Source organism: Gadus macrocephalus, chromosome 16 (assembly GCF_031168955.1).
Source record: "Gadus macrocephalus chromosome 16, ASM3116895v1".
Lineage (NCBI taxonomy): Eukaryota > Metazoa > Chordata > Actinopteri > Gadiformes > Gadidae > Gadus > Gadus macrocephalus.
In genome coordinates this window covers 6,566,804-6,594,393 of record NC_082397.1, presented here as the reverse complement: position 1 = coordinate 6,594,393, position 27,590 = coordinate 6,566,804, and the positions used below count along the sequence as shown (strand labels likewise).

The 27,590-nt window shown below is 45.8% G+C and overlaps 2 protein-coding genes across 5 annotated transcripts; one reads left to right on the top strand and one right to left on the bottom strand.

The window, feature by feature from the left end:
* Positions 1 to 63: 63 nt before the first annotated feature.
* zgc:162872 (BAR_ACAPs and ArfGap_ACAP domain-containing protein) lies at positions 64 to 25,555 on the top strand. 4 transcript variants are annotated; one of them, XM_060075818.1, is made up of 22 exons: positions 68 to 318; positions 796 to 853; positions 1,048 to 1,167; positions 1,405 to 1,458; positions 1,555 to 1,613; positions 3,205 to 3,388; positions 5,590 to 5,634; positions 6,300 to 6,395; positions 6,880 to 6,954; positions 18,479 to 18,582; positions 19,024 to 19,075; positions 19,461 to 19,561; positions 20,044 to 20,137; positions 20,594 to 20,763; positions 21,127 to 21,196; positions 21,900 to 21,994; positions 22,903 to 22,979; positions 23,304 to 23,458; positions 23,574 to 23,683; positions 23,941 to 24,075; positions 24,196 to 24,257; positions 24,360 to 25,555. In XM_060075818.1, the coding sequence occupies exons 1-22, from the start codon at positions 266 to 268 to the stop codon at positions 24,485 to 24,487; spliced, it is 2,097 nt and encodes a 698-aa protein (XP_059931801.1). In that variant the 5' UTR covers positions 68 to 265; the 3' UTR covers positions 24,488 to 25,555. The 4 variants fall into 4 exon arrangements, with proteins under 4 accessions (XP_059931800.1, XP_059931799.1, XP_059931801.1 ...); XM_060075819.1 differs by having other exon boundaries at positions 71 to 318; positions 23,965 to 24,075; XM_060075817.1 differs by lacking the exons at positions 18,479 to 18,582; positions 19,024 to 19,075; positions 19,461 to 19,561; ... (8 more) ...; positions 24,196 to 24,257; positions 24,360 to 25,555 and adding exons at positions 13,495 to 13,563; positions 13,796 to 13,903; positions 14,086 to 16,969; ... (1 more) ...; positions 17,520 to 17,602; positions 17,690 to 17,829 and having other exon boundaries at positions 64 to 318.
* On the bottom strand, positions 25,315 to 27,401 carry wdr74 (WD repeat domain 74). Its single transcript, XM_060075872.1, has 2 exons — positions 26,702 to 27,401; positions 25,315 to 26,426 (listed from the first exon to the last, which is right to left on the bottom strand). The coding sequence occupies exons 1-2, from the start codon at positions 27,305 to 27,307 to the stop codon at positions 25,875 to 25,877; spliced, it is 1,158 nt and encodes a 385-aa protein (XP_059931855.1). The 5' UTR covers positions 27,308 to 27,401; the 3' UTR covers positions 25,315 to 25,874.
* Positions 27,402 to 27,590: the final 189 nt, after the last annotated feature.

Here is a 27,590-nt window from a genome sequence, read left to right as displayed (position 1 = left end):
CCTCCTGTCCTCTAGGTGAAGCTCGTTCCTCCATCTCTTCGAGGATCAGGAAGTGGACAGCAGCACGGCGTTGCACGCAGCCGCACTGCATGCTTATCAATTTACAGAAATTACAATGGGTTGTTATGGTCTGTACGGCGTTTGAGCTGCAAGTACCGTAGTACAACTGCCATACTACTATAAAGTGGTATAGACTATAGAATACGACACAGTCAGAGCCTCCATGGTGTGTTTCTAGCTCAACTGCTCCAAGACAAGAAACATCATGGAAGTGTTGTTGGACTTTGAAGAGTGTCTGCAAGACTCCCCTGTGTTCAGGTGAGTCCTCTTCATCCCGATAACCCCCAGCTTCACCGCCGGGGCCTGTGGGTTGGCAAGGGGCCTGTCTGGGGCTTGGCAAGTCTAGTTTTTAAACCTTCTACGTATTGTGTCACAGTCGGACCCTATCTGCCTCAGTCGAGTCTTTCGACGTTTTGCGTTAAAGTCTATGTTGTAGTTCAACGTTTTCCAATTTTGAAAATCATCAAAATAAATACCGTCAAGGACGGTCCTTTTTGTGCTCCCATGGAGAATGCAGATGGCCTGTTATGCTATTCCTCCACCCTTCACGTAGAGCGGGACCTGGTCCCTTCATTTAGTTAATTTATTTCATTTCTTTATACCAGGTCTACGATTGTTATTCTAGGTTGGTCCTGGTAGTTTATCGAATTACTTCTACAAGGTTTTCTGCTGTTATTCTAGTTTTGTCCAGATAGTTCATCTAGTGATCACAAGTTTAACTATTTGTTATTCTAGGTTGGCTGTGGATCAGTTTGAATCGGATGCTGCTGTTCTGGAGCTGCAAATAAATAAGGTATTGGTGAATACCTAATAATAATAATAATAATAATAATAACAATAATAATAATAATAATAATAGTGGAGTACCTGTGGATACCTATTGTTATTATGAGGATTACTCTTATTAATATTACTTTTAGACTGAGAACCACAGGTAATGTTTTCTGCAGAGCATTATGGTATATTGAATTGTAATTCGACCAATAGGTACAGAAGTGCTGCTCTAATATGGTGGAGGCGGGACAAGTGTACAGCACAGCCAACCAGCTGTTTGTTTCCAGTCTGGCAGAGCTTTCAGGGCTCCACAAGAAGGAAGATTCAATAGCGGTAGGAACCACAGAACTATTGCTAACATCGCTTGACTGTGATATATATTATATTTTATTTATGTTAATGCATACATTAGATAAATACCAACAGGGTTCCTTGTAGCCTCAATTAATATGGAAGCTCATAGTACTATTATTAGCAGTATTTGTCTCATTGGTAGTATTGCTACCTCTCGAGTAAGAATCAATGTATTTTTCTGGCCTGTAATTGGTTAATTTCTCTTGTGTGTTTTAGAATTGTCTGAGGCAATTTGACCAGGGCCTGAATGAGATGGTAAACTTCCACACAGTGAGTACTGAGTACACACACAATATTTTTTATTTAACTACAAACACTCACTCACTCACTCACTCACTCTGATGGAGGTGTTTGTGTTTTCCTCAGATTCTGTTGGATCAGACCCAGAGAGCCATCAACCACCAGCTTACCAGCCTCTTAAACGAGTAAGACACACACACACACACACAGGTTTTTACTATACGTGAACCAGTAAGACAACACGTGGGTTTTTACTATACGTGAACCAGTAAGACAACACATGGGTTTTTACTATAAGTGAACTAGGAAGACGCACACATGGGTTTTTACTATACGGGAACCAGGAAGACGCACACTTGGGTTTTTACTAGGGCTGCAACAACGAATCGATAAAATCGATTAATAAATGCGTTGGCAACGAATTTGGTCGTCGATTCGTTGTGTCGCGCGATTAATAAGTTACTCGTAGGCGCAGCACTGTTTACAGCGGGGGCATCCCTATGTTCCCCGGGTCCTATGTTCCCCGTTTTTCCCAAAAAGGGTCCTATGTTCCCCTGTAGCCATACATACCGGGGAGCATAGGACCCTTTTTGGGAAAATCAATGTACCCTTTTTGGGAACATAGACACGCTCCCTTTACAGCCAGCCGCCGACAGGTTGGATCATGGTTCATGCACGCCCACATCGAGCTTTAGTGTGAGCGACCACAGCTTGTATTTTGGTCATATCTTAACACTGGACTGTAGGCCTACATAAAAGTGTTGTACCTTCACTGTCTTTGGGTTAAAAAAAACTCCTTCAACTCAGTATCCGTCTAGAAGTCCAACCGAAAACTGTCAGCTGCTGCTGCTGCAGACGTTGTGCAGACGGGCTCGGAGTCGGCACCGCGTGCATCCACAGTCATTCAAAGCAGCGGTAGTAATCACACAACCGGACGGTGTAGAAAGTGCCGTCAGTTAAAAATAGTAATGCAGTTTTTAAATCCATGTTAAAATTGGCAGGATATAGAGCTAGTTAGCTTAAAAAATAAAACTGACCAATGGTCACAAACGGTGTCAAATGTGATGTGTTCAGGTCGGCTCAGTAATATGGTTGATGCGTTCAAATGCAACATAAAAAATAATAATAAGAATCGAGATTTTGGTGAAAACTTGTTTTCCCAGTAATATAAAATAGATAGTAAAGATAGAATTATGACCTGTTTAATGTCCTATCTTGAACTATCATCATCTTATCATCAATTAAAGCAATATTACAAGTTCTATTTCAAGGAGTCTCAAAAATGGTATCAATAGGTTTGACCGGTTAACCATGGACATCCCTTATTATTTTTTTTTGTGTTATCCCAGTTAGGTTTATTTAATTGTTTTATTATTTAATATTACTTTTAATAGTTCTGGGACGTTGAAGCAATAACCTGGTGTTTTTACAAATGTTTCTTTTTTTTTTATCCGATTCATCGATTAATCGAAAAAATAATCGACCGATTAATCGATTATTAAAACAATCGTTAGTTGCAGCCCTAGTTTTTACTATACGTGAACCAGGAAGACGCACACATGGGTTTTTACTATACGGGAACCAGGAAGACGCACACTTGGTGGTGATGATGTTTGTGTTGATGATGATCAAAGTGGCGGTGATTGTGATCAGGATGCTGGTGGTGGTGGTGGTGGTGGTGGGGGAGGTGATTGTGATGATGATGATGGTAGTGGTGGTGGTGTTGATGATGATGATGGGGGAGGTGATGAACAAAGTGTTGGTGTTGTGTTGAAGGTTTTTCCCGGCCCTGGGTGAGATCCGGAGGGAGTTTGTGCGGATCGGAGACGACCTTGAGACGGCGGCTCTGAAAAATGCCCAGGTGTCTCGCCACAAGGAGTCAGACACAGAGCGCGCTAGCCACCTGCTGATAGCCACTCGCAAATGCTACCAGCACTTTGCTCTGGACTACTGCCTGCAGGTAAACATCTAGCCCTGTAGCTCTATAGCGCTGGGCGCAAATATACATAGTTTGTGTTTGCTTTTAGCAAATAACATTGTGTGTGTATATGTATGTGTGTGTGTGTGTGTATATATATATATATATATATATATATATATATATAAAATATATATTTTTATTTCATTGTATAGGATTTGGGTGTGATGGACTACATGGACTTCAATGCAATTTAAATATATGTATATATATTCAAATTGTAGTCAATCACACTAGGGATGGGTCGATAGTCGATTCTATCGACTATCGGCGATAGATGGATTCCATCGTAGATCGTCTCAAGTTGCCGATAAAAAGGCGATAATTATATTTGAATAATTAATTGTTAATTTCTTTATTTATTATTATTATTATTTTTTTTAATTAAAGCGCTGTGGTAGCTATTTTTTCAACTTAAAAAGTCCCGCAAATTGTAATTGAAATTAACTGGCACCGGTGGAAAACATATTATGTAGCGCTGACCTGCCGTATTCACTCACTGCTGCGAGAGGAGAGGGGAGGGGCTCCAAACCTACCGGTCTGCTCGCACGGCGAAATGACATCACACCCCGCTGCACCATTTCCGGGTCACAGCTGTGGTACATGAGCTGTGTTCGAAATCGTTCCCTATTCACTCACTCACTATTCCCTATAGTGTTCATGATATAGTGCACTACATAGGGAACGAACAAACGAGAATTCGGACACTACGCTGAACATTTCTAAACGTCATTTGCGTCGGTAAATGCGCCGGGTATTTGTGTGACTCAGACAGATGCGCCCAGATCATGTAAACAAACCGGGCACTCTCGAGGAAAGCTGGAGGTTGTATTGATGTTGAATGTTACATTTCCTTGAACAAGGTTTTTCTTATTAATTTTGAATGTTTCATTTTCTTGTTAAATCCCAAATAAATTGTTGATATTTCTAAACGAAAGCCAGAGACTCCATCATTAAATGTATTCGTTTTCGCCGCTTGCGGTTATTGAGCTTCTTCTTCTCCTCCGGAAAAACACGACCGCATTGCATTGTGGTATATGGGAGTAACACGTAGGGAACATCATATGTACAGTTTGTACACTCACATTTTGGGTATTTTAAGTGCACTATATAGGGCATGAAATTAACCAGTGAGAATTCGAACAACACTACATCTTAAATCAGCGGAGGCTCACGGCTCACGCTGGTCCAAGGGGATGTCCATCGTATTCGTTTTTTAAGAAAAAAAACGAAAAATAAAAACGCGATTTTTTTCAAAGTGATAAATTATTATAAATAATTAATATTATAAAATTATTATAAAAACGATCGAAGCTTGTAGACGATTGCCCAACCCTAAATCACACCCAAATCCTATACAATGAAATAACTGAAGTTAATGTAAAGGTTTTATCGGCAGTGCCGTTGTAAGTACCATATCGGCTCGGCTTCCAGATCGGCTCGGGGTCCGTCGTCTGCTGATTACGTTACACAATATCATTGGCTGTACGCTTGAATGGGCGTACATTGTGATTGGCTGTACGTCGGACAGTTGTGATTGGCTGTTTTGTGCTGTAGCTCTGGCTGTAGTCATAGCAACCACGAGGCAACAGCGAGCACATGTGTGAGCGCGAGTAGGTCTAAGTCTAGTTTCGGTTTGTGTTGCCAGATTGGGCATATGTCCCGTTTGTCCAGCCTAACGTGATTCAAAGTAGCCAAATCAGGCTGAAAATGTGCCCAATCTGGCAACACGGACGGCTTATCTTAACAGCCAAGATGATTCCGAGGGATGTTTTGTTTTTAGAAGAAAACTATCCATACAGATAGGTTGGGAATGGTCTATGTTCAAAATGAAAGATCATTACAGGCTCTTTAATTTAAGCCATAAAAAACCTTATTGCTGTAGATAGCGTATTGTGTGACGTAATCAGCAGACGACGGACCCCGAGCCGATCTGGAAGCCGAGCCGATATGGTACTTACACCGTGTTAGCTCTTAGCTTAACTGCCATTTTCTCAATAGCGCTGTTATCCATAGCCTGCTGTTAGCTCTACAGTACTTTTAGCTCTTGCTTCACTGCTGACTGATGTCTAAGATTTACCTGTTATCTCTTATAAATAAACAATATAATGATATGATAAATCATATAATGATGGAGTACAACCATTATGTACTCTTATTTCAGTTTTTTTTTTTTATTTCAGCTCAACAATTTCAAGATTCAGCAGAAGGTGGACATCCTCAATTCTGTAAGACCTGTTGGTTAAATGTTGAGAAACATGCAGAATGTTGTGTTACAATTTAACTGAACACGTATACCCCGAAGGAAGAGACCAACAATTGCCTAGCCATTTGCCTAGCAATATGATCACCATTCTATTGCTATACAACAGCTAATGGCTTCATCTTGGAAAGGTGTCCCACAAGAGACAGCTGGTCTTTTGCGTGAGCTTCCATGTAGACTTCTTCCATAGATCTGTGGATCTAGAACCGCTCTGTACCAGGCCTCTTTCTAGAGGCTGGCTTTAGGGGCGTTAGAGGTACTAAGTTCGAGAGGAGGAGCAGCAGGGTTGTAGAGGAGCTGAGATGCAGAGAAGAAGCAGTGAAGCTGAGCTCTAGTGTAGGGGCAGGGTTCTAGAGCAGGAGGGGGAGGCTTCAGACGACAGTATGGTTGGAGGGAGGGAGGAGCTGGGTTCTAGAGGAGTAACAGGATTCTGGAGGAGTTACGGCAGGGTTATAGAGGAGCACCAGCAAGGCTCTAGAGACGGAGCAGGAGTGTTTCAGAGGAGTAAGGAGCAGGGTTCCGAGAGGAGGAGCAGCAGGAATCTAGACCAGGAGTAGGGTTGTAGAGGAGGAGCGAGGTTATAGAGGGGGAGAAGCCGGGTTCTAAAGGCATGTTCTCCTGTCCCCCCAGGTGTTCTCCTACTTCCATGCCCAGTACACCTTCTTCCACCAGGGCTTCGACCTCCTCAAAGACCTTGAGCCGACAATGAAAACCATGGCAACGCAGGTGAGGCCAGACCCTGCTTCATCTCCATGGTGACCAAAGGGCCTGCCCTGCCCTTGTTTGAGACCGGGACTGTGAAATCTGTTTTCGGCTTGTGTTAGGGTTTTAATACACTGTTAAGAACCTTGAGATTCTACCCGACAGTGAAAGTTCCTTAATAAGACCTATATTATATATTGTATAACATATATGATTTAACTTATACAATAGTAAAATATTATGTTTTGATCATTATATTGAATATTGTATTATATAGTTAGTTATCTCATGTATTTGACATTATATAACATTTAATGTCATATAATATTTTATTATGATGTATTATATATTATTCTTTATTACTCTCCCCAGATATAGCTCTGTGTTTTTTTTCCTCTCTCTCGCTCTTCCGTCTGTCTCTCTCTCTGTCTCCTCTTCTATCTCTTGGTCTGTCAGTGAGACCCATTCCAGATGGCAAGGAACTAAATTCTTGTGTTCTCTTTGGCAGCTGGCCCAGCTCTCTGCCGACTGCACGATCAAACGGAAAGATCTGGAAAAACATCACCTTCTAGTGCAGCAGAGAGTAAGTCTTCCTGCCACTCCTCTTAGCAGCTTATCTGTACTCTCAAACCTCCACTAAAGTCGCCTTTTGGCCCTAACACTGGTGTGGACATGCATTGAGTGCACGTTCTGTCATGCATGCCGACTATAAACAATGCATTAAGATCCATCATAGCACACATCATCACACACCGTCACAAACAATGACACACGAACCAACACGCCATCATGCACACTCTCACACATCATCACACCGTCACATACACCATCACAAACGGACCCACACACCATCACACACACACCATCACACACACCATCACACCCACCATCACACACACCATCACATAAACCATCATACCCACCATCACACACACCATCACACCCACCATCACACACACCATCACATAAACCATCACATAAACCATCATACCCACCATCACACACACCATCACACATCATCACACAAAACATCACATACACCATCGCACAAAACATCACATACACCATCACATGCACCATCACACCCATCCTCCTCACGCACACTCTCATACACTATCACATACAACATCACACGCAAAGCGTCACCTACACCATCACACAAAGCATCACCTACACCATCACATACGCCATCACACCCATCCTCACACACTCGCATACACCATCACACACAATATAACATACAACATCACACGCAAAGCATCACATACACCATCACACACAAAGCATCTCAAACACCATCAGACACCATCACACAAAACATCACATACACCGTCGAAACACGTTGTTCATTTGGTTCGTTTTTTATTTTCCTCAAATTGAGGAGTGAGCGAATGTGTGAACCGAACAGAAAAAAAGGAGGCGCAAACGTACTTTCAAGGTGATACTGAACGGTCTGAACTACGTCGTTTCGATTGGAACTGAATTGTCAGGTAATTGATGTCCGTTGCTGCCCTTCAATGCTGCAGTAGGGCAGTGTTTTGTTGTGTGAAGACACCGCTGGCGTCGGAGTCGGTCCTCTCTGATGCGTCTTCTGAGCTCCTGAACTGTCCTTCTTACCTATCCACATGACCTGTCCTTCTGACCCTCCCGACCTGTCCTTCTGACCCGTCTGTGTCCTTCTGTCCGCCCGTGGAGGCCCACCAATGTATTCTGGTTTAGTCCCGGCAGTTTAATTTTTTTTTTTTCTCTCCGGGTTTTACTTGAAGCCGCTCCGACAACCTCAATGGTGATTGGACTGCGCTTCAGACCTGTGGCCACTCAAAGTGTTTTACAACTATTTACGTCACATTCACTCATTCAAAGATTCACAAATGAACACATCGACGCCGTGTGAAGTCACGTAAGTGAACAACGGGTGGATCGGGACCAGTCAGGGAGAGGTGTCTTGCTTAGGGACACCTCGACACACACCTCGTCACAGGGAATGAACCAAGAACCTTCCTGCTTCCAGACTACCTGCTCTACCTCGTACCGCCATTGCAGCCTGGTGGTCTCGAACGGGTTCTAATAGCAGTGGGTCCATACCCTATGGTCCCAGCAGTGGGTCCACCCTATGGTCCCAGCAGTGGGTCTAGACCCTATGGTCCCAGCAGTGGGTCCAGACCCTATGGTCCCAGCAGTGGGTCCAGACCCTATGGTCCCAGCAGTGGGTCTAGACCCTATGGTCCCAGCAGTGGGTCCAGACCCTATGGTCCCAGCAGTGGGTCTAGACCCTATGGTCCCAGCAGTGGGTCCAGACCCTATGGTCCCAGACCAGCAGTGGGTCCAGACCCTATGGTCCCAGCAGTGGGTCCAGACCCTATGGTCCCAGCAGTGGGTCTAGACCCTATGGTCCCAGCAGTGGGTCTAGACCCTATGGTCCCAGCAGTGGGTCCAGACCCTATGGTCCCAGCAGTGGGTCCAGACCCTATGGTCCCAGCAGTGGGTCACAAACCTATGGTCCCGGACCAGCAGTGGGTCTAGACCCTATGGTCCCGGACCAGCAGTGGGTCTAGACCCTATGGTCCCGGACCAGCAGTGGGTCTAGACCCTATGGTCCCGGACCAGCAGTGGGTCTAGACCCTATGGTCCCGGACCAGCAGTGGGTCTAGACCCTATGGTCCCGGACCAGCAGTGGGTCTAGACCCTATGGTCCCGGACCAGCAGTGGGTCTAGACCCTATGGTCCCGGACCAGCAGTGGGTCTAGACCCTATGGTCCCGGACCAGCAGTGGGTCTAGACCCTATGGTCCCGGACCAGCAGTGGGTCTAGACCCTATGGTCCCGGACCAGCAGTGGGTCTAGACCCTATGGTCCCGGACCAGCAGTGGGTCTAGACCCTATGGTCCCGGACCAGCAGTGGGTCTAGACCCTATGGTCCCGGACCAGCAGTGGGTCTAGACCCTATGGTCCCGGACCAGCAGTGGGTCTAGACCCTATGGTCCCGGACCAGCAGTGGGTCTAGACCCTATGGTCCCGGACCAGCAGTGGGTCTAGACCCTATGGTCCCGGACCAGCAGTGGGTCTAGACCCTATGGTCCCGGACCAGCAGTGGGTCTAGACCCTATGGTCCCGGACCAGCAGTGGGTCTAGACCCTATGGTCCCGGACCAGCAGTGGGTCTAGACCCTATGGTCCCGGACCAGCAGTGGGTCTAGACCCTATGGTCCCGGACCAGCAGTGGGTCTAGACCCTATGGTCCCGGACCAGCAGTGGGTCTAGACCCTATGGTCCCGGACCAGCAGTGGGTCTAGACCCTATGGTCCCGGACCAGCAGTGGGTCTAGACCCTATGGTCCCGGACCAGCAGTGGGTCTAGACCCTATGGTCCCGGACCAGCAGTGGGTCTAGACCCTATGGTCCCGGACCAGCAGTGGGTCTAGACCCTATGGTCCCGGACCAGCAGTGGGTCTAGACCCTATGGTCCCGGACCAGCAGTGGGTCTAGACCCTATGGTCCCGGACCAGCAGTGGGTCTAGACCCTATGGTCCCGGACCAGCAGTGGGTCTAGACCCTATGGTCCCGGACCAGCAGTGGGTCTAGACCCTATGGTCCCGGACCAGCAGTGGGTCTAGACCCTATGGTCCCGGACCAGCAGTGGGTCTAGACCCTATGGTCCCGGACCAGCAGTGGGTCTAGACCCTATGGTCCCGGACCAGCAGTGGGTCTAGACCCTATGGTCCCGGACCAGCAGTGGGTCTAGACCCTATGGTCCCGGACCAGCAGTGGGTCTAGACCCTATGGTCCCGGACCAGCAGTGGGTCTAGACCCTATGGTCCCGGACCAGCAGTGGGTCTAGACCCTATGGTCCCGGACCAGCAGTGGGTCTAGACCCTATGGTCCCGGACCAGCAGTGGGTCTAGACCCTATGGTCCCGGACCAGCAGTGGGTCTAGACCCTATGGTCCCGGACCAGCAGTGGGTCTAGACCCTATGGTCCCGGACCAGCAGTGGGTCTAGACCCTATGGTCCCGGACCAGCAGTGGGTCTAGACCCTATGGTCCCGGACCAGCAGTGGGTCTAGACCCTATGGTCCCGGACCAGCAGTGGGTCTAGACCCTATGGTCCCGGACCAGCAGTGGGTCTAGACCCTATGGTCCCGGACCAGCAGTGGGTCTAGACCCTATGGTCCCGGACAAGCAGTGGGTCTAGACCCTATGGTCCCGGACAAGCAGTGGGTCTAGACCCTATGGTCCCGGACAAGCAGTGGGTCTAGACCCTATGGTCCCGGACAAGCAGTGGGTCTAGACCCTATGGTCCCGGACAAGCAGTGGGTCTAGACCCTATGGTCCCGGACAAGCAGTGGGTCTAGACCCTATGGTCCCGGACAAGCAGTGGGTCTAGACCCTATGGTCCCGGACAAGCAGTGGGTCTAGACCCTATGGTCCCGGACAAGCAGTGGGTCTAGACCCTATGGTCCCGGACAAGCAGTGGGTCTAGACCCTATGGTCCCGGACAAGCAGTGGGTCTAGACCCTATGGTCCCGGACAAGCAGTGGGTCTAGACCCTATGGTCCCGGACAAGCAGTGGGTCTAGACCCTATGGTCCCGGACAAGCAGTGGGTCTAGACCCTATGGTCCCGGACAAGCAGTGGGTCTAGACCCTATGGTCCCGGACAAGCAGTGGGTCTAGACCCTATGGTCCCGGACAAGCAGTGGGTCTAGACCCTATGGTCCCGGACAAGCAGTGGGTCTAGACCCTATGGTCCCGGACAAGCAGTGGGTCTAGACCCTATGGTCCCGGACCAGCAGTGGGTCTAGACCCTATGGTCCCGGACCAGCAGTGGGTCTAGACCCTATGGTCCCGGACCAGCAGTGGGTCTAGACCCTATGGTCCCGGACCAGCAGTGGGTCTAGACCCTACGGTCCCAGCAGTGGGTCTAGACCCTACGGTCCCAGCAGTGGGTCTAGACCCTACGGTCCCAGACCAGCAGTGGGTCTAGACCCTATGGTCCCAGCAGTGGGTCCAGACCCTATGGTCCCAGACCAGCAGTGGGTCCAGACCCTATGGTCCCAGACCAGCAGTGGGTCTAGACCCTATGGTCCCAGACCAGCAGTGGGTCCAGACACTGCAGTCCCAGACCAGCGCTCTGTGGTCTGGGACTGCAGTCCCAGACCAGCAGTGGGTCTGGACCCTGCAGTCCCAGACCAGCGCTCTGTGGTCTGGGACTGCAGTCCCAGACCAGCAGTGGGTCTAGACACTGCAGTCCCAGACCAGCGCTCTGTGGTCTTGGACTGCAGGGTTTGATCCACATCCGAGATCGATGCTGCGTCTATCGGGGTCTAAAAAAGATGGTTCATAAATTGGTATGGGTAAGTACGTTTCATTTATTCATTCTAAATTGGTACATGTATGTACGTTTCATTTATTCATAATACATTGTTCGAGGGACGCTTGTTTCATTTATTCATAATTAATTAGTGGTGGTAAGTGCATTTAATTTATTCATAAAACATTGCTCTATCAAGTTTCATTGTTATTGTACAATATGAATTATTACTTGACAGGCTAAATTTGCAACATTATCTGTTAAAGGAGACATCTACCACCAGGTGTGAGTGTGATTAGCCTTACAAGACATTTCGAAAATCTGCCCCATATGACATCACTAGTGGGCCTGTCCACCTAGATCTGTGCTGGATAGATGAGCAACGTTTACTTCAGTCCACTGGGTAGGCTGGTAGACTGATCTATCCAGCACAGCTCTAGGTGGACGCGCCCACTAGTGAAGTCATATGGGGCAGATTTTCGAAAAGCCTAGTAAGGCTAATCACACTCCCACCTGGTGGTATAATATGTCTCCTTTCAATTGTTAAGAGCTAGGTGTTTCAAGATTAAAAAAAAAAAATGTCTTGCATAAATATATCAGCAACTAATTTATCAAAATAGCTATTATTTATGTTAATCTGTTAAACATTAAGGTTTGGCTGCCATATAATGACATGGCTGATCTGGCTTAAAGGTAATCATTAGATGAGATGTTATTTTAGTTTTTTTGTTTGCTAAGAGGTCGGTAGGTTTGTAAGGACCACAGGTTAATAATTGACGTGTTCTATGTGGGAGAGAATCAGCTGTATTTCTCCTAAACTCCACCCCACCGTTGGATCACTCGCTTTTCACAAGGGGGCAGTTTGTGAGCCATGTTTTTTTTTCTACTGTGTGACCCCAGGGGGGCTCCGTAGTAGGTTGATCGTAAGGTGGTGTTCTCCAAACGACTCGCAGGACAGAAGACGCCCTCGGCAAGATTAAAAAAAGGGGCATGAAGAAAGCACGACGGCGAGATACAAATCGAGGTCCCCAAAATTGGCCTCCCAAAGGCAGCTGGCCAGATTGAAGGTTTTCGCTGGAAACAGGGAGATCAGTCGTGATGGCATCATTGGGAAATATAACTGATCTGTCTGTAAATATTATATACAATATCTTTTATAAAATGTCTAATAAATCAGATTAACAAGCACATACAACCATGCACTGTCATTGTGGAGCTGGGTGGAGCTGTAACATTGAGGACAAGCCCTCTCATAGATGGGCACAGCCCAGGACAGGATCCCCAAAACTGAAAGGGCTGGGGTTGCGCCTACAGGGGTATTATAGAAAAACTAATCATGCGAGGGGATGAGCTTTCTAAACTGGATTTTTTGGAAAGTGTATTTCTACAGTGGGCATTCGACGCAGTGTTGAGTCTAAACCTTTTCAGACACTTTCTATTTTTTTTTAAAATTCTTATACTGACCAGGTTTGTCTGCTAATTGCCATGTCCTGCAACATGGTTGACAGCATATATTTGACGAAAGAAAGAGTGGCTACCAAATAAATGTCAATATACACACACATATATATATATATATATATATATATATATATATAGCACTTACTTTATATATAGCACTTACTTTATATAGCTATTTTAAGTCAGGATGTAGGTCACAACTAGTTGACTTATTAGAGTGACTAGCTCAAAATGTGTCTTGCATAAGCTATTGAAAGTGAAATCAATGTTTGATAAATCACTTTTTGGACGTTTAAATTTGGTATCTGGGGATAAATGGTGTGGATTCAAGAGAATCGCTGTGTGCGTGTGATTTCAGATGGCGGGACCCATCGGTTCTGAGCGCCTTACGGACCACTGGAATCTTCTGGTGAAGGAAGAGATTGTGGTGAGTCCCCACAAAACCGTCAGCAGCTACAGTCTGGTCCCACATCAGCTACGGCCCAGACCAGTAAAAAGTTTATAAGTGTGTAAAAGTGTTTAGAAAACTGAGGGGCTTGTATCAGTGAAGCTTTGATGAACCAGTGGTCACGTGATGGTGAACTTGAGTAACCTCACTTCAATAAAAATGAATGTATCCTCCGTGGTTTTAAGTGATACTGACCAAAACAAATTTTCAGACTGATGAGGACAAACACATGGACATTAAAATGGAGGACCTTTCTCTCCATGCAAATTCTCAATGTGATGAACAGGACCAGTTTGAGCAGAATGAGGCTCCTCCACAGGTAACTTATGAAGTGAATCATGAAGATCATTCACTCTTATTGATCCCAATAACTTGTATTCTCATAAGACCTACATCATTCCAAATATGATTAAGTACAATGGTCAATATTTTGTACTCGTGTAAACATATTGGGTATTACCGTTTCATTTAAATGTTTTGTTAAATTCTGTTATTTTTTAGGCGGAAGACTTGATTTCTGAAAATCACAACGAACAGTTGAATATTGCACCAGATGAGGAGGTTGAAGACATGGATTATGGCTGTTTACAAGAACAGACCAAGGAATACTCTGGAGACGACTGTGTTCCAGAACAGACCAAGGAAGACTCTGCAGACGACTGTGTTCTAGAGCTGCCAGAGAAAGAGATGAGGGATGACTGTGTTCTAGAGCTGCCAGAGAAAGAGATGGGGGATGACTGTGTTCTAGAGCTGCCAGAGAAAGAGTTGGGGGATGACTGTGTTCTAGAGCTGCCAGAGAAAAAGATGGGGGATGACTGTGTTCTAGAGCTGCCAGATAAAAAGATGGGGGATGACTGTGTTCTAGAGCTGCCAGAGAAAGAGATGGGGGATGACTGTGTTCTAGAGCTGCCAGAGAAAGAGTTGGGAGATGACTGTGTTCTAGAGCTGTCAGAGAAAGACTTGGGGGATGACTGTTTTCTAGAGCTGTTGGAGAAAGAGTTGGGGGATGACTGTTTTCCAGAGCAGACAGAGAAAGAGTTGGGAGATGACTGTTTTCTAGAGCTGTTGGAGAAAGAGTTGGGGGATGACTGTTTTCCAGAGCAGACAGAGAAAAACTCTGGAGATGACTGTTTTCCAGAGCAGTCAGAGAAAGACGTTGGAGATGTCCGTGTTCCAGAGCAGACAAAGGAAGACTCAGGAGAGGACTTTTTTCTAAAGCAGGCCGAGGAAAACTCTGGAGATGACTGTGATCCAGAGCAGACAGAGGAAGTCTCAGGAGATGACTCTGTCCTAAAGCAGACAGAGAAAAACTCTGGAGTTGACTGTTTTCCAGCGCAGTCAGAGAAGGACTTGGGAGATGTCTGTGTTCCAGAGCAGACGGAGGAAGATTCAGGAGATGAATATGTTCCATGGCAGACAGATGAAGACTCAGGAGAGGATAGTGATCCAGAGCAGTCAGAGGAAGACTCAGGAGACGATTGTATTCCAAAGCAGACTGAGGAAGACTGTGTTTCAGAGCAGACGGACAAGCACTCGAAAAGTGTTCCAGAGGCTACAATGGGAAATGGGGGATGGAAAGACCGCAGGAGATCTACCAGAGCATCAAAACAAAAGGCACTTGATGAACTGGGCAGGTCAACTGTGGCCATGGATACCAAAAAGAACCCCAAGAAACCAGGGGCCGGTGGAGAAGGTCCAAACACAAACCAGACCGACATCGAAAGTGAGAATGAGAATGTGGTCATCAACTCCTCGGTGAAGGTTAATGGAAGACGCAAGTCAAAGCTTCAATACTGCTTGTTCTGCATGAAGCCAGTTGCAAAGATCTCCAGACACCTGAAGCATACACACAAGTATTTACCAGAGGTGGTTGAAGCATTTGGATTCCCCAAGTGCTCCAAGGAGAGAAGGAAACGTCTTAATTTTCTTCGCATCCAAGGGAACTTCAAGCACAACACAGCAGTTCTGAAGTCAGGGAAGGGAGAACTAGTTCCTTCCAGGCGACCCAATGGGCCGTCGAAACCGGAGGACTTCAAGCACTGTGGGTACTGCAAGGTGTTATTTCAAAAGAACCGCCTCTGGCACCATTCAAAGTCCTGTACATTAAAGCCCACTTCCATCACTACTAGCCCTAGAAACATTGAATCAATTGGTTGTGTCACACCACACATCACCAGGAAGGTCTGGAGAATGGTCAACGCAATGCCTGTCGATGACATCACAGCAGCGATTCGGAAAGACAGAGTCATCATTCAGGTGGGTGAACAGTTGCTGGTGAAATGCAGGAACTACCTGAAAGGGAGGAAGGTGGCCATCGAGAAGATGCGAGAACTGGGCGGGCTGCTGACTACTGCAAAGAAAGTCTCGTCATTCAGGAATATGGAGGATTTCATTAACGCACAGAAATACATGGAGTTGGTTGATTGTGTAAAGGCAACATGTGAGTACAACAGTGTCACAGGTTCCTATGGTAAGCGGGCTCTAATTAATAAGCTGGAAAAGGACTTGATGATGGTCAGCAGAATGTTAAAGTCTAAAGCCCTCGCTGCCAATGACATGGACTCGGTAGACAAGGCCAGGAGCTTCCAAGATGTCCACAAGGAGAGGTGGAGGGATTTGGTCTTCTCTGCAGCCACCCCCCAAACTGTTGGAAAGTTCACTGAAGATGTCCAAAGACTGCATCTATTTCTGGGAGAAAAACACGATGAAGGTATGTGCGAGCTGCTCCGAGAGCCTTCCCCGGAGTCGTGGACTGCGCTGGTGAAGGTGTGCTTAACCCAGGTCTTCCTCTTCAACTTCCAGCACGAGCACGTCGTGTCCAGCCTCACCGTGTCTGACTTCCTGTCCAGCGAAGCCACCTGCTGGAGCCCAGATCACTCCCTCACGGAAGTCCAAAAAATATTAAGCAGAAACTTTGCAAAAATAGTTGTCAAGAAGAGTGACGCAAGTCCAGCTTCAGTTCTGCTTACTCCGAAGATGCTTTGCACACTCAATTTGATTGTGGAAAAGCGGGGGGAGTGTGGAGTGGTCAAGGAGAACCAATACTTGTTTGGCCAACCGTCTGAATTGTCTCATTATCACTGCTCGGAGTGCCTCATAGACTTTGCCAAGGTTTGTGGGACGAGGAGCCCAACAGTCTTGATGGACACCGAGCTCCGGTCACACACTGCAATTCTCTCCACAGTCCTCAATCTGTGCACTACTGACACGGGGCTCCTTGCTGAGCTGGTGGGCCATGACCTCGCTACCCCTCCAGGATACTACTGTCCCCCACTGAAGACATGCCAGCTTGCCAGAATCGCAGAGGTTCTGCTCGCGCGTGAAGCTGGAGCCACAGGACAATTCCAAGGAAAATGTCTTGATGCGATCGAAGTGAACCTCCGAGGTATTCAACACCGGCTCATTTCCAGTGTGTGTTCCTCTGGTCCTTACTGTGATCACCTATACTCTTCTTTCCTTCTTTTCTCTAGAGAAGGTCTTCTTGGGACGAATACGACGCAGGTTGGCGTATGGTGTCACTGGTAAGTACATGTATAAATACAGTTGTGTGTGTACTACCCCCATGCATCATATTGCCTCAAGGGGAGTGAATCTAATTCTACATTTTGTCACATTGCTGTATGAAGGATGTTGGGAGCAGTAAAATAAAACCACGTTCTTCTTGCCACCGGTATGATAAACTTTGTGAAGTGAAAGAAGTTATTGGAGCAGGTTCAGTTCTTAGGTGGCCCAAACCCTGTATTGATATTCATGTTGTCCAGCCAAAAATGCCAATACAAATGCAAAATGCCAAGGGTTTTGGATGCTTTTTATTGACTTGTCCTAATAAGTTCCTCATTCTAACTGTAACCAGCTATCCTCTCTCCCATGGTTACCCTGGGAGGTGATGGAGTCAGCTGACTCAGACCTGGGATTTTTTGATGTTTAATCTAAAGGTTCTCCACAGAATGTGGGAGCGCGGAAGATGAAGTGATCCCAAACGAAGCTAAGAAATGTGAACGTCCAAAAAACATCCCAGGTTGGCGCTTAAAGTTTTAATGTCGATCTTGATCCTCATGGTCCAGGTCTGTCTGTCTGTCTGACTGTCTGTCTGTTTGTTGCTAAGATCCAAGGCGGCGCAAGTGGAGGCAGGAGGAGGTCCAGGCTGTGGAGAGACACATGATGGCTCTCATCACTTCGGGTCGGGTTCCGGGTTGTCGTGACTGTTACAAGTGTCTGTCGGCCGAACCCACGGCCCTGGGACACAGGGACTGGAAGAGCATCAAATACTACGTCTATAACCGGATCACGGCTTTAAAGAGGGATGAGACGACGTCACCGAAGTGACTCTGGAAGCCTTTATCTGTTCCTATACATGGGACCCCAACTGCCGGAATATCCATTCCGTTATCTTTTGGTTACGTTTGTATGTTTTGATCTCTGAGACAAATGTAACCCTTAATATGTATATAAAGAAGTTTTTTTACCTGATAAACCCTGTCTTTTTGATTATTATGTCTGCTTTTCAAAAATGGAAGAATAACGGAGTTGATTGAAAGCTGAAACAAGCAAAATAAATGGCGTCAAACTCTTTATTTTTATGAAGATGAACTTGGTGAATTAGAGAGATCTCATTACTGTTCTGGCTGCTCTTGCTGCTCCACAGCACAGCTCTGATTTCCTTCTCCGGCCTGACAGACCAACTCCTCCACCCAACCAGACCTCTGACCTCCTGTGCCGAGTGTGTGACTTTCTCAATGTTCCCCTCTTGTTGTATTACCCGTCTTTTGCGCTGTAATCTAGGAGAGGTAGAGGAGGGTCCAGTGAGGGGCAAGGCCCCCTTGCACACCTAGTGGTGGTTCCTGGAACAGCAACGTCCTCGACCAATGGCTAACGGCTTTGTGTATGTGTTCAGGACGCCTCTGGGGATCCTGTGGTCAGCTTGTGTACCGGTACCGATGACTTCATCCAGGGCTACTTGTTCAAACGCTCCCGAAGAAAAACAAAAACATGGAAGAGGTAATACGGTTCTCCTGATAAGCTCTATAAGGAGACAAGACTTTATAGTTGCAGAAAGGTTCTAGTAGCAGACAAGACGGGTTATACTTATAGCAATAAAAGGTCTGAATGGTAGACCGGTTTTAGTAGCAGGCAGACAGCTTTTAGTGGAAGACAGAAAGGTTGCTGTAGCAGAATGATTGGTTCTAGTGGCCAACAGGTTCTAGTAGCAGACTGCCAGGTAAAGTTATAAAGTTAATACATAATACTAGTAACGTAGTTCACCCTGTCTTTAGTATGTCATACATAATACTAGTAATGTAGTTGATCGTGTGTTTAGATATTATACATAATACGAGTTGCGTAGTTCACCTTGCGTTTAGTTTGTAATACATAATACTAGTAACATTGTTAACTGTGATTAGAATGTTATGCTTCATGTATGAACCTTCGCTTGTTTAGAGGCTGGTATACCCTCAAAAACAACCAGTTGATCTACAAGAAGTCCCATAAGGTAGGATTATCAGTTTATTTAAACCATACTCTTGTTAATGTGTTATAGTTATTATATTTGTGTTACTTCAGAAGCCCCCCCCTGGTGATATAGTTATAGTTATTATATTTGTGTTGTTACTTCATAAGCCATCCTGGGGATATAGTTATAGTTATTATATTAATGTTGTTACCTCAGGAGCCATCCTGGTGATATAGCTATAGTTATTATATTAATGTTGTTACCTCAGGAGCCATCCTGGGGATATAGCTATAGTTATTATATTAATGTTGTTACCTCAGGAGCCATCCTGGGGATATAGCTATAGTTATTATATTAATGTTGTTACCTCAGGAGCCATCCTGGGGATATAGCTATAGTTATTATATTAATGTTGTTACCTCAGGAGCCGCCCCTGGTTCTGTTCGAGGATCTCAGACTTTGTGCTGCTAAATGCTTTGAGCAGACGGAGCGACGCTTCTGCTTCCAGCTGCTGTCCGTCCACAAGTAAGGCCCTCAAGAGTCTGTATATATTCAAGGATATATATACAGTATATATATCTTCGTCAACGGGTCGTGGAACGATAAGATATTTGTTAAATCATTTATCATTCAACAAATCATTTATCATATCTTACTTGAAAATAATGAATTAGCTTATTAGGGTTTCCCACAGGTGTCTATAGGCGAGGCACAGCGCCTCCAGTAAAGGCCTTCTCCTTTTAACAAACTGAGGAGAATGTGGACGTCTGTTCATGTCAGCATCTGCAGTCAATTTAATATGATATTGACTATTATTATTTTGAATAATGTGATAATGAATATAATACTATCTATGGAATCAAACCAAGAGATTGTCCCGTCTGACTATTCACGGTATTCACATCGGATTAGGACATTAACCATTGATAAAGAGACTGACTGAGTGTTTGACTGATAACAGACGTAAGATGCTGCTGTTGACACCGTGCATGTGTGTGGGTGTACAGGAGCTGTGTTCTGCAGGCCGACTCTCAGCAGGGGATGAAGCTGTGGTTGGAGGCCCTGCAAGGGAACATCGACCTGGAGCTGCAACTCACCCAGGTACACATAGTACTACACAACATAGTACTACACAAAGTACTACTACACTATATAGTTCTACACAATATAGTACTACATAATAAAGTACTACACAACATAGTACTATACAAAGTACTACTACACTATATAGTTCTACACAATATAGTTCTACACAATATAGTACTACATAATATAGTACTACACAATACTACTACACGATATAGAACTACACAATATAGTTCTACACAATGTAGTACTGCACAAGACAGAACTTTTTTTATTGTTTTCGAGCTGGTTTGGCTAATGTAGCTAACAATAACAATGAGTGGGCCAATGACTGTTCTTACCCGGCTCGTCACGAAGCGATGCCCACAAAGACAAACGGGAAAACAATTGATGCGGGCGATGTATGATGCATCTCGAACGCGGCATTAATGCAGTGTTATCTTAACGTCCTGTCTACTGGCTACTCCTAAGGAGCCAGCACTATCCCACACCAGCAAGGTACCCCCTGGGGACACGCCGCTGGCAGGGGCCCTGGGGGTCCCCGGGAACCAGAGCTGCTGTGACTGTGGCGAACCGGACCCCCGCTGGGCCTCCATCAACCTGGGAATCACTGTCTGCATCGAATGTTCCGGAATACACAGGTGACTAGAGACGCCTGGGAAAACCAGGACACTAGAAACACATGGAAAACACAGAAAACTAGAAAACACCTTGAAGAACACACAGGAAACTAGAAACATCTGATTAAAAGCAGGAAACTGGAAACACTTTGAATATACAGGTAGCTCTGCTAGCTAGAAACACCTGGAAAACACAGGTAATCATCTAGATTCTAGAATAATCAGGTAACATAGTATATACACAAATGTATATGAGTCAGAGTTGATTGAGATATATTTAATACTACTTGTGAGGGGGTGTAAGGAGATGTATGTAGATGTAGATAGTCAATAGTTACAGTAAGTGTTTAGTGGAATAACGGCATTTGATATGATTTCTTGCAGGAGTCTGGGTGTCCATCTTTCCAAAGTACGATCTCTTACCCTTGACTCCTGGGAGCCTGAACAGCTAAAGGTAAAATAGCAGCTAAAGGTCATATAGAAGCTAAAACTGTAGAAGCTAAAAATCTGTCAATTGTCTAACCCAGATTCAGATTTGTTTAAATCCAAAAAATGGGGAGTTCGCTGGGTTAGCATTTGCTTCCAGTACGCCGCTTCCATTGACTTCCAGAGTTACATTAGCCTAGCTCCAGTTCGTGTGAGGGGAATACACTTTCAATCACTTTCCAAAGATTGTCGTTTGTCTACAAACCCATGGAATAAGTGTTACTATTTTCAGCGCTGTGATTATTAGGGTACCTTTAATGCTGATAGGTTACCCTCCACATAGACTACCCATTCAGGCAGCCTAAGAATCACAGCGCTAGAAATAGTGGATTTGTAGACCAACTAAAATCTTGTTGGGATGTTTCTGTCACTCATTTGGAAAAAGTGACTAGTCGGAACGCATTGGAAGTCTTGGGAAAAGTAATAGAAAGTGTATTCCCATCACATGAACAGGAGCTAGTATACTGTAACTCTGCTAGTCAATGGAAGTGGCTTATTGAAAGCAAACGCTAACCCATCGAAGTCCCATTCTGGAATCAAAACGATGAATTTGGAATTAAACACCTCATCAAAATCTGGGTAAAACAGCAAACTCTAATTTAAAGATATCGCGGCATTTCCCTTTAATATTCTGATCATCTGATTCGTCCTATGTTTTCTCCCTCCCTTAGCTACTTAGTTTGCTAGGAAATGATGCCATCAACGGGATCTACGAGGCAACCTGTTCAGAGCAGGGCACAAATAAGCCCCACCCACACAGCCCAAGGTACCGCCTCCTCCTATTCCTGTCTTTTAAAGGGTGATATCATGCTTTTTTCGACTTTTCCCTTTGCTTTAGATAGTTATATGTCGTACGTATACATGTTTTACGTCTGCTGAAGTAGAAGAATTTAAGTCCGAGCCAGGAGGAGCATTCACGCCCACCGAGAATGCCCCTAAATAAGTGTGTGAAACATCCCGTTTGCGCTCAAGCTTTACTTCCGTAATAGCGTGACATCACACTGTGCAGTGGGCGGTGCTGAAGTGCAGAAGTCGCGCCTCCCGGTTTTGAACTGAAATGACCAGTGTGGGAATAATAAGGGGTATTTTTTGACATACAGGCATGTAACCCTATTCTAGTAGTACCCACCAGGCCTTTAGAACATCAGATCAATAGAACATTAGACCAGTAGAACATTAAACCAGATCAACATTAGTCTAGTAGTACAACACTAGCATACTAGACCACAAGAACATTAGACCACAAGAACATTAGATCAATAGAACATTAGACCAGTAGACCATAAGACCATTTACATTTACATTTAGGGCATTTAGCAGACGCTTTTATCCAAAGCGACTTACAAAAAGTACATTTGTCATAAGAAGTGCATAAATATATCGCTGTCGGTACAGAAAGGATGTTCATAGAACCAAGTGCAAGTACAACAATCGCTAGGCTAACCAATTCCCCATGTTACAGCAATGATAGCAGCTACTGCAGTTGCTACACAGTTAAGTACTATAATACAATATACAACACAACACAATACAATACAGTGTACAATGGTGGCCAGAAGGGGGAGGGTGGCTATGCAGAGTCGAGGTGGACTCTGAAGACGAGAATAACATTAGACCAGTAAACATTAGAACGTGGTTAGTAGATGTGGTTGAACTTGTGTTTTCTCTGTTTAGAGCTGAGAAGGAGATGTGGATCAGGGACAAATATGTGGAGAAGAGATTTGTAGAGAAGAGACACTCTGAAGATGTTGGTAGGTTTAACTCATTACATTTACCATCAATAGACACCTTTATTAATAAATACACACCTTTACCGATACGTGCATACCTTTATTAGTTGAGACATACCTTTATTAATAAATACACACCTTTACTGAAACCCTAGGCATCAGTAAACCCTTGTGATCAATAAACTTCATGGATCACTAAACCCTAATGATAACAAAACCCTAGATTTCAATAAACCCTAGAGATCACCTAACCCCAGTGATCAATAGACCCTAGTGATAAGTAAACCTCAGCAATCACTAAACCCTAGTGATCACAAACCAAAGAGTTGAACGTTGTTCTTACAGGGCGAGGGATGGAGGAGGCCGGGCATGCTCTGTACAAGGGGGCGTTGCTAGGAGACGTGGTTGCCATGGCAGCAGCATTGTCCCAAGGCGCAGAGGTGAACAGGCGTCAACCGGAGGAGGAGAACCGAACGCCGCTTATGGCTGCTGCCATCGGGGTGAGACACTATAAATATAGATCTATATATTTATTTCTATATATTCTAAATATATAACTATAACTATGTCGAATAATACGAATTATAATAATAATATATATCATGTCTACACCAGGGTTCTCTGCCGGCCTGTGACTACCTGCTTAATAACGGCGCCAACGTGAATCACCGAGACCAGGCCGGAAGAGGAGCCCTGCACACTGCTGTCACCAGAGGACACACTGGGTACACACACACACACACACACACACACACACACACACACACACACACACACACACACACACACACACACACACACACACACACACACACACACACACACACACACACACACACACACACACACTATTGGTTGCTCCTATTGGTGTATTTATCCAGACAGGTGTGTGTGTTAGGTGAGCTCCTATTAGTCGATGCAGACAGGTGTGTGTGCGTTAGTGAGCTCCTATTAGTCGATGCAGACAGGTGTGTGTGCTAAGGGAGCTCCTATTGGTTGGTTCCAGACAGGTGTGTTTGCTCCTGAAGCGAGGAGCCAATCAATATGCAGCAGACGAGAGGGGCCAGGACCCACTGGCCATCGCCGTGGAAACAGCACACGCTGACATCGTTACCCTGTGAGTCATCTCATGTAATATCAAATGTATTGATTCTGATTGATTGTGATTTATTGATCACATGTGTTGATCATTGTTTATTGATCAGATGAATTGATCGTGGTTGTTTTGATTGGTTAGGCTTCGAATGGCTCGGATGAACGAAGAGATGAGAGACTCAGAGGGCGTGTTTGGAGCACTGGGTAACACAACACGCACTACTACACAGAACCGCCCACAACCAATGCTACACTCTATACTCAACAACACATCTTTTGTATGTTTTATAACATGGGTTGTGTTAGGTGATGACGAGACGTTTCAAGACATCTTCCGGGACTTCAGCAACATGGCGTCCAATCAGCCTGACAGACTGAACAGACGCCACTTCAGACGTGGAGAGGAGGAGAGAGAGGAGGAGGAGAGAGAATAGCAAAGTCAAGGCAGGCCTAAATTCTGCTGGAATTAAACATTGTCGCACACTTGTCAGACATCCAAACCTCAGCTCTAGCACCTCGTTAAGATTCACCCTTAGTACCTCGTTAAGACTCACCTGTAGGACCTTTATAAGCCTGAAGGGGTCTTCTTGTCAAGCTGATTGTGGGATAGTAGAGTTACCTTAACCTGCTGCATGGATTTACACCACTTTACCTTAAATGTATTCATTAACTACTAATGGTCAAAAAAATTCCCTTTTCTTATTTTTACCTACCCGGGTGGATAATCTACCCGCAAAGCTTGTTTTAATGTTAGCCGTAACGGTTTTACCTGCCGAATGGCCAAATCATTATGTAATTGGCGGGACCCTGAAATAATTGATGCCTGTCCAAGACCTGGTCCTTGATTATGGCAGCAGGACTATAGTTGCTTTATACTGTACTATAGAAGTATAGTAAATTCCAAGATCTTTATTGATCCTTGTCTAGGAAATTCCCACCCGTTTTGTTGAAATTCTATAAATGAAAGAAATCTAAAAACCATTAATCCAATATTGAGCATCCTTAGTGGGCTGTTACTAGCACAGAAATGTGGCTTCAGGTAAAGAGTAAGTGCACATTTCCCATTAACTCAAACCTTTGAAAGGGAAATTACCATAACTAAATATATCTAGTTTGGATGAGTCACTACAGGTCTTAAATGTTACAAATGCAGGTTAAGTAAGAGAATGTGCTTTCATGTAACATGTCTTTTTTTTTAATGAACCAATGGAAGTTGAGTGCGGCTTGGTCAAGGGTTAGTGGTAGAGACAGGCTCGACAGCTTCCATGAGGTTCATATTTATTGTGTTTAATCTGTGAAGCATTGTTGAAGATGTCCTTATATTTCAAGCCAGACTGAACCATGAATATATAACCACTGTTACGTATGCAAGATCGACAGACCTTCAGTTGGTCTTTGTTTTCCTAAAACCACAATAACATAAAACAGCACATTTTAGTGTACTTTGGATGGTTAATACATTTCTTTGAAAAAACGGCTTAATAAAACATATGTTCATATTTCCCCCGTCTGTTAAACTAATTCCCAGTTTGTATCGTGATCCAAACTTGATCAAAATACACATCCAGACTCGGATCTAAAACACTTGTCCTGTTTACTGATGCACTTCCAACAAACACCTGAAAAGACACTCGGTTAGAGAAAATATCTTCTAAAACTTTATCGACAACAGAGCATACAAGCAGACGCATCGCCTCAATGTCCAAAAGAAACCAGCTGCTGGCCAATAAGGGGCCCTCTCCTGGGGTGCAGGGCTGGGTGCTGCTATCCAACCGGGTTCATTGATCCTCGCCATGGAGAACATGAAGCCTCTGACCAACATCACTTCTGGCCTTTCTTCTTCTTCTTCTTCTTACTGTTGGTCACCTGCGTCACTTCCACCTCTACCGCCTCCTCCTCCTCCTCTACCTCCTCCTCCTCTGGGGCTTTTCGCTTGCTCTTCTCCTCCACCTTCTCCATGCTCTGCCACACCTCATCCTCCTCCTCCTTCACCTCCTCCACGTCCCCCCCGACCTCCTCCCCGAGCGCTCCGCTGGACAGCAGGAGGCAGTTGAGTCTGGACTTGAGGTACACTTTGTGCTCCAGCGCACGCGTCTCCAGGCTGTGGATGCGCAGGAAGCGATCCAGGCCGCAGGAGGCCACCAGGGGCAGGGTGGGGTGGCACTGCAGCCCCCGAACCCCCCCCTGCAGCCCCTTTAGACAACCTCGCACCAGCCCCTTCCTGAGGTCCAGCACCGCAAGGCTGCCGTGGGTGTTGCCCACCACTACCGACTGCGCCCCGGCCACCAGAGACAGGCAGGTGAGAGGGTACTCCCCGTAGCGGACCTCCAAAACGGGCCTGCGCTGAGGGGTGGAAGGGTCGTACACACGCACCTGGATCCAACACACACACGAAGAAACACGGTCAAAACAAGGGCTTCCATGGGACACCCACATCAAGTAAACAGAGGATACATTTTGAATCCATCGTTAAATAAATAGGATAGTTGTATGTTTCCACCAAGTCCCAGTAGGATATATATTTTAATGGAGACACCACGTTGGAATATCTTTGACCCTTATAGATATTTGTACACACTATATATATAGATATTTGTACACACTAATATATATATTTCTCAAGATATTAAAGTAATGGTGCTGCTGACCTGGTGATGCCCCGTGCACGTCACTATCTTGTCGGAGTCCGGGAGGAACGCGGCGTCCCGAAGCCACTCTGGCTGCTTCAGGTCGAGCCAATCGTCCCGCAGGTTCTTCGCTGTGAACACCGGCGTGTCAGGTCTCTCCAGGTCCCAGATCTTCAGCCCGTTCTCCTTTCCACCCGTGGCGACTCGGTTCTTCTGCGCAGCGTTCTGTCGCATACGACACACGTTCTTCCCCGCGTCGATGTCAACGACGGGGCTGCTGCTCTCCTCCCTCCACACACGCAGCCGGCCCGTCTCCACGCATGTCACCAGGCCGCAGTCCGCCACCGCCAGCCCGGTGAAGAACCCCTGATCAGCGTCCCCACACTGCCTGGTCTCCGTAAAGACCCCCTTTTCGGTGCTGAACGTCCGCACGGTCCCGTTCACGGAGCCCACTAGCACTTCCGTCTCGGCAGGGTCTCCCCAGCACAGCACCCGAACCTCCTGGTCTCGGCTCAGGCTGCTCGTCTCGGAAAAGTTAAAGGCTTGTTTCTTTGCCGGGCTGATCCCCTTCAGAATCCCCGTCTCCGCGCCCACCCACACCCGGCACAGCCGGCTCTTCTCTCCCATGACAATCTAACTAATAATAATAACTTAACTTACTGATCTGATCACAACTCTCAAAAACGTGCTCCTCAGAGATGACGTCGCGTGATAATGAGGTCACAGCATAAACGGAAGTCAAAATAATCGAGAAAATAAAGCAGAAGACGATGGTATTATTCTTTACCCAAAGTATTACTTTCCTTTAACTCTTAAAAATAAATAAATTAATAAAAAATAACGTTTTAAGTATCAATAAATAAAAAATAGCCAGGTTTCGACCTGCAATGACGCCACTAGCACGCGACAG